Below are 10,384 nucleotides of genomic sequence, written 5' to 3' on the forward strand. Positions count from 1 at the left end.
ACAAGTTGGACGCAATGTTCTGGAGCTAGAGTGAGTTTCATCGCGGAATAAAAAATATTGCAGTTGATTCTTTTACGTGCACTTTTTTTCTCGTGGTTGTGTTGTGTATTTAGCTATAAGAGAAAATTGTTGACTTGCGATTTCTATGTAAATAGCCTCAAAAAACAAATTTTCATGTAATTACATTTTAAGCATGTATTTATTTTACATGCATTATGTTTACATATTGCGAGAAAAAAAAAGCCGTAGCAACGCACGGGCATTCAACTAGTCTATTATATACTAAAAGCAAAATACGGGTGTTTCAAATAGAGACACTCGGTTAATACACATTATCCTAATTATTTTAATTGTTAGATCTAAATTATGTGGCTAGGATTTAACGAAAGATTATTAGTTACGTAATAGCATAGTGTCCGGTTGACACATAAAAGAACATTTGTTCGTGTCATTAGTTCCCTTTATTCGAGTGGGTTAATGAAAAGAATAAAAAGATATACATGGAAATAGGCGAGTCAGTTTAGGAAAAAAAAGGCAACTATCTAGCTAGCCCGTTTGGCCTTTGAAAAATCAAACTGTCCATGGAAATAGCTGAGTCCGTTAAGAAAAAAAAAAAAGCAGATTTATTTACGTCAAATTTACATGGGAATAGGATAGTCAGATTATTAGAAATAAAAAAGGCAGCTAATTTACCTGAGCCCATTTGGAAAATCAAACAAAAGATAAGAGTCCGTCCATGATAGAAAAAGAGAATTCACAAGCAAGCTAGGGGTCCGCACTCCGCAGGTTCAGAATTGCTATAGCTGAGTTCGTTCAGGAAATAAAATGCAATGCCCTATCTTATTGCTAGGTTCGTCAGGATAGCTAAGTCCATCATAGAAAATATAGATGTGATACACCAGCGCGGCTTTAGGGCAGAAATACTTTCTACGATTTCAACTTGTGATATTATGAAGTATAGCACAATGCCCGCGCGTTGCAGCGGAATTTTTCTTTTAGTAATATTGAAATTCATTCCATGCATCATCTTTCGGTATTGTGCGCTTTTCCTCTCAACGTGTACACTGTCTTGATACTAATATGTGGTTGATACACCATGACAACAGTCCTTGACCAGGAGTAGCATGTATAGGATCAATCGCTTCAGCTTTATTTAGCGCGGCCACATATCCTGGTCAATTTCCATGGCGTCAACCAATGGTGTAAATTCTTAAATCTTAAGCTATGTGCGCTTGGTACTCATCTATATTCATCGGCAAAGGCAACAGGTCTTGTGCAGCAGCCACAATGCCCATGGATTCACCAACCTCTGCACGTCAATCTTACATCTGTTGTCCATGTCTTGCAAAGGGGCTCGTGATTGTGTCGGCTGTCACGGACGTAGAGTGGAGACGCAGTATTTAATCAATCTTCTACCGCTTGATCTCTCCCAAGATCTGGACGTGATGAGAGCTCATCAAGGGGGCCGGCCAGATATAGAAACATGACGATGTTCTTGTTAGGATCGAAGAGTGCAGAACTCGTCGAACATCAATTTCTCATATTTTTTCGATAAAGATCAATTTCTCATATGGTTAAGTAACCTCTAAAATCAGTTCAGTTGTTAATTCTATCGACTTTAAATCATCTAAATTAGTAGAAATCAAACATAGCAATGCAGGACGGAACTAATTAACTAACCATCAATTGATACACAGGAGATGAGCGGAAGCTTATATTTTTGATTGATCTTACATTCGAGTATACATTATGGACTATTGGACTACATACCTCAATCTATTACAACTGCTGAACTACCGCAGGAGCAAAGACTGAATCAGAGGTGCAGAGTCATCAATTACCTTCCCTCCTATGGAGGCCGCTTCTTGTCGAAGAGTCTGAACATCGGCTAGCGTCGACTTGCTTGCCTCAACGTCCATGGACACGGGTGAACCCTCCACTTGGAGGCCATCTAGTCTGGATAGATCAACGGGGCCTGGGCGCGTGTGTAAGCTGGCTTGCGCCCGGGGACGGGATGAGAAGAACGAGTGATTGGGTCGGGCACGCCTTCGCTGGTGGCTGGTTTTCATGGTTTTCTCAGATTTTCGTGGAAGCCGAGACGAATCGCTGCCGATTTTTTTGACGTACCACGGCTTTTTAACATTCGGACACTCTGCGTTTCTGCTATACTATTGCGGAAAAATGCCCATGCGTTGTGGAGCCAATGGTGACTATCCTTCTCCATGCATACCTAAGCACTGCTAATTTAAGTACACTCTAAACTGTCCCAGAATCCATAATATCTATACCTAATATTGAATTGTCAAGGATGTGACAATTTAATTATCTTGGTTCGAGCAGTTTGCACATGTCAATTTACGCCAAAGCAGACGCAATTTTAGTTGCTCGTGGCCAAGGAATTATCATCATACTTAATGTAGAAAATTATGGCCAGATTGGTGAGGTTCCATGCGAACGAATTCAGAAGGCGGTACCTAGCAACAAGCCAACGACAGACGGTAGCCTCCAACACATGGGAATCATACACAGCCTAGCAGGAAAGTAGAGCCGCGGGCAGTTGCATTACGTCTCATTCCTCGTGTGTAATTTCAGACTCTCATGCATTAGTACGTTAAGATTTGTGAGCATCGATCACCATGCCCTTGCCAATCCATGTCTGACGAGAACAGCTTCGCAGTACTGCCGGTAGAATACGTCGTTGGCTTGCACATAGTTGTCCAAAATAGAGGTGCCCACCACTACCGGAAGAATACGTCGTTGGTTAGAAGGCGTTCAACCTTGGAGGTCAATAATCTTAAGAAGACAATGTCATCGGACGGTTGAGCACCAGAATCGGATCGACTGAACCCAGCAGATTGGAGGGCCCGACTTAAGCAAACTTATCACGGCGTTCTACCTAGCGAACTCCGGCAGGCCGTGATTCTTGTGTATTTCTGCAGTTTGCACCAGAAACTCCGGTAGGCTGTCCCGCACTCCCGCAGTTGATCCCCGAGGTGCTCCGGTGGCGGCGCGACCTCTACGTATGGTGCATGTCGCGGCCTCATCCTCGGCGGCCTCATCGTGGATAGGTATACCAGCTGTTTCTTTTTTTTTTGTCTGGAACGAAGAGGAGTCGTGCGTGTATGGTTAGCCGGTTTTTCCTTGGTTTTTTTTCTCTCGGGATCGATTGGAGATTTGGAGGGACAGAGTTCTTACGGTTTTGTGCCACGCGTGTGGCGATTTTTTTTGACGTATGATGGTTTATTAACGTACGACCACCACCGATCCACGTTTAATAGTAAAGATAATGATTAATACATGGTTGAGTGTGAACATTTATAAATGTACATAATTGCATGCTTGAATATACAAAAAAAAAAGACATTCGAATTTTTTTATTTGACTATGAAACACAAAATAGATACAAATATTCCGAAACCCGGGTTACTAAAACATTTTGCGAAATGTTGGAATATCATGCTCTTCAAATATTATTAGAAAAACACGAACACCTGATTATCAAATTTGTTTAGTTTAAGCATCTGCTCAATATGGTTAGATCTCCACACATTGAACTATTATTTTAAAAAACTTGATATTACAACATCATTGTATGTAGCCTAGAAGTTACAGACTTGATCTTATCTACACTACAATCAGTGTTGGACTAGAAACATCAGATATGCTTGATTTTAAAACACGGACACAAAATACTATATCAAACTTTCATAATATACTCACAAACAACACACATGTGTTCCTTCTTAAGTTTTGACTAGCGACGAATAAACATTTATTAATCAAACAATGCAATTTTATATTTATCTTAGTTTAGAACCTTAATGATATGAAAGTAGTGATCAAAGTTTACCCATTGAGGCCGTGTTAAAGTCTTGGAAGTTACACATTTTGAAACTGCATAAGCAATTGAGATGAAGAAATAAATATTAAAGTAACAATTCTACATCGTTAATTTGCCCCAATTATTAGCTACCACGAATTGTTTTTCCTTTTCCGTCATAAATCTTTTTTATCAATATTTATTAACCATCACCTACGGTTTTACTTGAGTAATATTTGTTACAAACAACACACACAAGTGATTTGACGGATGCCAATCATAATTGGCGTGCAAATTTAAGTTGGTTAAAGTTGTTACTCTCATATTTGATTTTTTATTTGTCATGACATTTTTTATAATCCACTTAGAACCATATTATTTCTTATCATAAAATGTGATATCCAAAGAATCATAACTTTATTTTTGAAACACTTTCAGCCCACTAAAGATGATGCCCTCGCATTTGCGAGGGCCACAACGCTAGTTTCTCTTAAAGTGAGAATCTTTCTCTAGCGGCTTGCTAAGGATCGCTTGCTGGCCAACGACCAAATCAGGAAACGCCATGGCCAATCTGATGGGGTTCGTGTGTTGTGTGCCCAACCTGAAGTTGTGGCCCATTTTTTTTCCAACTACCCTTTAGCCCAATTTATTTGGGGTGGGTTGAGATCTAGGATTAACGTTTAACGATTTAAGGGCATCTGGAGATGTTTTATTTGGATTTTATTTGCGGCCCAAAGCTGGGGAATTTGGACTACTCATAACAAATTCACAATAGAGGCAAAGTTTTCTAGACAACCTGCTAACTATATCTTTAAAAATATGCTTATCTTGCAACAATGGAGGTCTCTTCTAAAACCCAAGGTGTTGCGGTTGTTGGATGAGGCCATCGTTCTCCTTAAAGAACTATTCTCCAAGAAAGCTTATAGGCATGTGTCAGTGCGAAGCGTAGATCAGTTTGTGTTCGTCTCATTAGTTCTTCACTAGTTTGTTTAAACTTTGTGTCTACAAGTTGGTCTGTAAAACTTATGCGTGTTGGTTCCTCGGCGTTCGTTGCTACCGCTAGCTGTGAGGCTTTATTAATTTAAAACCGAACACGTCGTTCCTTCTATCTTTTTTTAAAAATAGCTGTGGTGCTTGTACCAAAGCATCCTATGCTTTTCTCATCCATGTGAATGAGAAATTCCTAGTAGGCAAGGTACGGTCTCCACTGCGTGGCAGCCACCAGCACAGCTAAATATTTTTTACCATATTTTTAATATGAATATTGCATGATTGTGTGCGTGAGTTGATGGAGAGGCCGGCATTTGTTAAACAAGCTAGCTAGGTACTATACTCCGTGATCTATAATTGTACTGATGAATACTAGTGCAAAAATACCGTACCATGACAAGTTGGACGTGTTCAACTATCTGGGCTACACAACTGCTTGAGATTTGTGCAAACATTTTGCAACTTACGCTCTCACCTTTTTATATTTCTCACTATGTCATCTTCCATTTTAGCTAAACCATGTCATGGAGTCATGACCTTTTGATGCTTTTCTCTCGCCTACTCCCCCAATTTGATCGTGCTTTATCCATGTTTACTTACAAAACAATCATAACTGTATTATTCACAAACAATATCATGCAATGAAGTGAAGCAATGGCAGTGACGGAGCTTGCCAGGAAATCTAGGGGGGGGGGGGACCAGAAAAAAAATCATATGGGGGGACAAAAGGCTCAAAATTTTCTACTATAAACCTTGTATATATTTTTCCTTCACTAATGCGCGCAAAATATTATTCATACGAAAAATAGATCATGGCTGATTTCTACATAGCTACGCCAGTGAATTGTGGTACGACCAAGAAAATAGAACAATATATTATTCATACGAAAAATAGATCATGGCTCATTGTTCACCAACAGCAAAATATTAACATACTTTTATAGTGCAAATGTAAAATGTTTGTGTGATTTTATTAGCAGAATATAAAATGTTTCTGCGATGAGAATATGAGAATTGCAGGCTGTATCAGTGGCGGAGCCAGCAGTAACAATTCATCTTATCACATATTTCAATGAGAGAAAAAGAAAAATCTAGATCCACCACTGGGCTGTATCTGCATTTGGCTGGTCTATGCTAACCTTTTCTTTTATAATGGGCGCTTTATTACTTGATCAAGCAATTACACCCGGCCTCTGCATAACCATGCGCGCAGCCATTCTAGAGTCTCAAAAGTCTCAAAGTAAAAAACAACAAAGGCGAATTACATATCAATCATGAGCAACTGTAGAACGCTTAAGATGTTATTGGTGGTCCAATCCGTAGATTATGATGCCACCTATGTAGGAAAGAAAATATCCCTCGCCATATCTTTCAACCGTGTACAGACATCCGTAAAGAGATCGCGGTTCTCCACTCTCTGCAGCGCACTTTCATACACAAATATCACACGTATTATGAGTTAAAATTTAGAACAACTAAAAGGATTACTCCCTCTGACTCTAAACACTTGTGTAGATTTAGGCAAAATCTAGACTACAATCTGTCTAGACTCTAAATTCATTAGACATACAATAAATATATAATTGAGGACCGGAGTGAGTAGGTCGTATGACATATATCCATTTGGACGAAGGGAGTGCATACTATATTACTATGCACATACGAGAGTCGTTGGGTCCATACACCACCAGGTCCATACATGACCATCACGAAGAGAAACACCCGGTCCATACCACACCAGGTCCATACGCCATCACAAAGAGAAACACCCGGTGCATACCGATCGCTCCATAGTCTATACCCGCACGCACGGCCTTCGATTTGTTTCCTGACCATTCTTCGCGTGCCACCTACCAGGCTACTACGCGGTCCACGCGCTTCTCCTCTGACCCTGCCATCCCCTCTCTTCTCGTCGGCGGCTTCCCTGGCTCCGGCGACCGGCCGGCGCCTGGCAGGTGAAAACCCCGCGCTCTCGCTGGCGATGCAGAGTACCGTAGCACAGCAAACCTAGCAGTAATTGAGAGTCTACAAGAATTTCTGATATCTCAGGCATGCTTTTCTGTTTCTGCTCGTAGGTGTACACATCAGTAACTGGAATGTCTTCTTCAAAGCTTCAAGCCCTTTGGAACCATCCTGCTGGCCCCAAAACCAGTTAGTGCCATTCATACCACCATTGACTTTGCAGCTATTTGATCATCTGGTTTCAGCATACTTGCAGTTATCCTGCTGGCTCCAAAACCATCGTGATCGCATTTGATCGCATCTATTATTGTGTACAACTAGAAACCTCGATAATGACCCCCTGTTTGCCCCTGCCGACCACACAATCCTCTTGGTAGAATCTTCCGGTTCTGAAGTGGTTGCTGTCAGAATCTCAATGTTGCCTTTGTTCTCTTGTCTCTGGATTTTATGTATTTTCCTCCTGTGCCCTTTCAGTTTCATATTGTGTTGCTGCGTTGGGATTTCCAGGTTGTTGGCATCTTTTAAATGTGAAAATAATATTTGTCAGTGTGTGTGTTTACTCTGTTTTCTCGTTTCAGTACATCAGTTCAGGAGGTTGTTAAATTTTTGTCAACGAAATAACACGGAGATAAACAATACTACCACTGCCAAGAAACGAAATAACACGGAGATAAACAATACTACCACCGCTAAGAAACGAAATAACAGTCAAGCTAAGGACATCACACAATTGAACATGAAACCAACAAATCCTAGAGCCAACAACTATTCAGAATCCTTCTACAAATGGCTGTTGTCCTTAACTTTTAAATTGCCCTATGATCCATTAGATTCTGGTAGTTGCGAGTTCCACTTCCTCCTCACTTTCAAGGAGTAAGCACCTTCGCACTGCCATTCATGCAGCCACTCTAAAACTCCGCAATGTGGTATGTGGAGCCAAGAACCTGTTATGTCCCTGATTCTTCTGGCCAGGTTATCTTTAGCAAGTTTGACAGTCGGGGTTACAAAATCCCTCATATAATTTTACCCCTCAACCAAGGCATCTCTCATATTGGTCCAGAAAAACCTAGTTGCAGGACTCTAAGGAGCATATCAGCGATCTATAATTCACCATACAACTGATATATCCATACCCTTTGCTCTCATGTCTCAAAATTTTCATGGTAAGCTTGGCGTACGAAAATATTTACTGATATTCAATTGCTAGTTCGTATTAGTGAAGATGTTTTCTTTTTTAGTATTGTGAATTATTGCCAATTATGATGGCCAATACTTGGCATTTCTTTTGCACTAAACTGTGATGCATATCTAAGTATCACTTGAGAGTTCGATATGATCTGGCCTTCATTGCAGTTCATTTTTGGGCTCCAACATTTAAATGGGGGATCAGCATTGCGAACGTTGCCGACTTTGCCAAGCCTACTGAAAAGATATCCTATCCCCAGCAAGTCGGTATGTTTAAGTTATCTAGTCAAATCCTGCACCAGCATATCAGACGGGCATGCTGTTGGTTTGCCGTCTATTATTCTTGTGTGCTGCTCACATGCTTTGTTCTGTTCCATTGATGTGCAGTTATTACTTGCACCGGAATCATCTGGTCACGCTACAGCACGGTTATCACACCGGTAAGCCATAGATACTTGTTACATATACTGTATTAGGCTGTGTTTGGTAGCAAAGTATTTTTGAAGTTTTTGGGAAATACCGCAGTTTTCTAAATTGCTGCAGTTTAGAATACTTTGATGTGTTTGGGAGTGATGAAAAACTGTTGTATTAATACTGAAGTATCCTAGAAACCGTGGTTTTTTGAAGTATTAAAAAACAACTTTGGTCCTCTTTTTCCTGAAACGGAGAAAGGTAGAAAAATCAACTTTGCCGAAAGTGAGAAATACTTATAGTATCACAAAACTGCAGTATTCCTCCCCCGTGCACTGAAATACTTCAGTTTTGCAATACTTCAGTTTTGAGAAAACTTCATTGCCAAACTAGGCCTTACTGTCCATTTTCATTACGATGTGCACTGAAACGTATAAAGTGATGTGGATTAGATATATCTTAACTGAAATATATTCGTTTTAAGCCTCAACATTTCTTGCTACTAAGATATATTTTTTGCATCAATCTTCCCGGTTGTACTGCATTTACTTGATGGCTCCCAGGACTGGGCTGTTGGTATTCAGTTGCTTGTTGAATATGTGGCTCATATACCTGTTCGTGAATTACCCAGAGCTGATACATCTTTTTTTGAGGGAGCCCAAAGCTGATTCATCTTTTTTTGAGGGAGCCAAAGCTGATACATCTTTTTTTGAGGGAGACCAAACCTGATACATCTTTTTTTGAGGGAGCCCAAAGCTGATACATCTTGATTCTGCATGTTATTTTTATTTCCTGCCCAAGGAGGCTTTTCTTTGTTAGAGCACCCACTGTTCCTGTGCTGTTTCCTGTTCCAATTCTTGTCATCTCACGCTATACTCTTTTTCAGAAAAACTGGAACCTTTTCAGCGTTAGCCTTGCGATGGCCGGTACAGGATTGTATCAGCTCTCCCGTAAAATAAGGTTTGTTACGGTGCTAGCTAATCCGTGACATCCAATTTGTTGCAGAATATTAAGATGACGCTGTTTGTGTTGGTTGATCTCCTCCGCATTGCAGGGAAGACTGCTTTTCAGACGAAAAGGAGGTAGCTGCTGCGTCAGTGGAAGGATAATGACACGACCAACCGGTTTGATCAATTTCAATATCCTGCTTGCTACCTTGGAATCGGTTTGAGCTGCACTGCGGAGAATGTTGAGACATGAACCCGTAATCAAAATAATCAATGTTAATGCATTGTGCCGCAAAAAGACATGAAAATGTCAACTGCCCCATTGTATTACTGTTTGAGCAAAATTAAAGCGTTGCATATGCAAGCAACTCGTGGTGAGTTAGCCATTCCCCAGATTATGTCACGAATCAGTGGCGGAATACAAGTTCAGATGCACGAATTTGAAGTTCTTTTTTTTTTGAAAAAAAAATAAATAACGAATTTTAAGTTCTAAAAGCTTATCCAGTAGGTGATGTAAATACGGCATAATAACCGTTCGAAAAACCTTGAAATCAGGCAACCGATCAAGCGCTAGCGATCTTTCGCTTGCCTCACGCGCTACTTTCTTCTCTGGTCCCGTCCAAGCCCACGGCACAGCTGGCTAGCATTTTCCCGCGCACTGCTATCCGCTCTCGAAGAGATGCGGCGTGAGAGGCTGCTAGGAAACATATAGCTAAAAAAACATGCTAGCTACTCTTCGTATTATTTTTCATTTGTGGTGCTATAAGAAATGCCATTGATTTAGAATTTTTATGTTATATATATATATATAACTTTTTTGACACACCAGTGTCTCGTTTGTCTTTAGCTGCAAACATACAAGCAAGATGCTTGGATGACTCTTGGTGTATGCTAAAAAAAATATTGTGAATCTGACTTGTTGGAGTTGCCAGCTTGCTCCGTGCTGATACAATTCAGCTTCCCCATCGGCCTTCCTCTCTTGTTATTGATATTGGTGTAGTTCAGTGAAGATGTGTGTGGAACTCAAAGTTTGTCCTGCTTTGACTTATGTGTTAATACATGCAGGATT

The 10,384-nt window shown here is 40.4% G+C and overlaps 1 protein-coding gene across 1 annotated transcript; it reads left to right on the forward strand.

The window, feature by feature from the left end:
- The first annotated feature begins 6,635 nt into the window (after nt 1-6,635).
- Nucleotides 6,636-9,683, forward strand: LOC124673039 (mitochondrial pyruvate carrier 4-like). Its single transcript, XM_047209174.1, has 6 exons — nt 6,636-6,765; nt 6,886-6,961; nt 8,126-8,224; nt 8,345-8,397; nt 9,255-9,328; nt 9,423-9,683. Exons 2-6 carry the CDS (start codon nt 6,907-6,909, stop codon nt 9,475-9,477), a joined length of 336 nt encoding a protein of 111 aa, XP_047065130.1. The 5' UTR covers nt 6,636-6,765; nt 6,886-6,906; the 3' UTR covers nt 9,478-9,683.
- Nucleotides 9,684-10,384: the final 701 nt, after the last annotated feature.

Source organism: Lolium rigidum, chromosome 1 (assembly GCF_022539505.1).
Source record: "Lolium rigidum isolate FL_2022 chromosome 1, APGP_CSIRO_Lrig_0.1, whole genome shotgun sequence".
Taxonomy (NCBI): Eukaryota; Viridiplantae; Streptophyta; class Magnoliopsida; order Poales; family Poaceae; genus Lolium; species Lolium rigidum.

What these genes read in the sequence shown, in the direction of transcription:
- LOC124673039 (XM_047209174.1), top strand. Translation starts at nt 6,907, where the DNA reads ATGTCTTCTTCAAAGCTTCAAGCCCTTTGGAACCATCCTGCTGGCCCC. An exon ending in ACAGCACGGTTATCACACCG is followed by an intron (nt 8,398 to 9,254) that starts GTAAGCCATAGA and finishes ACTCTTTTTCAG; the next exon opens with AAAAACTGGAACCTTTTCAG. An exon ending in CAGCTCTCCCGTAAAATAAG is followed by an intron (nt 9,329 to 9,422) that starts GTTTGTTACGGT and finishes TCCGCATTGCAG; the next exon opens with GGAAGACTGCTTTTCAGACG.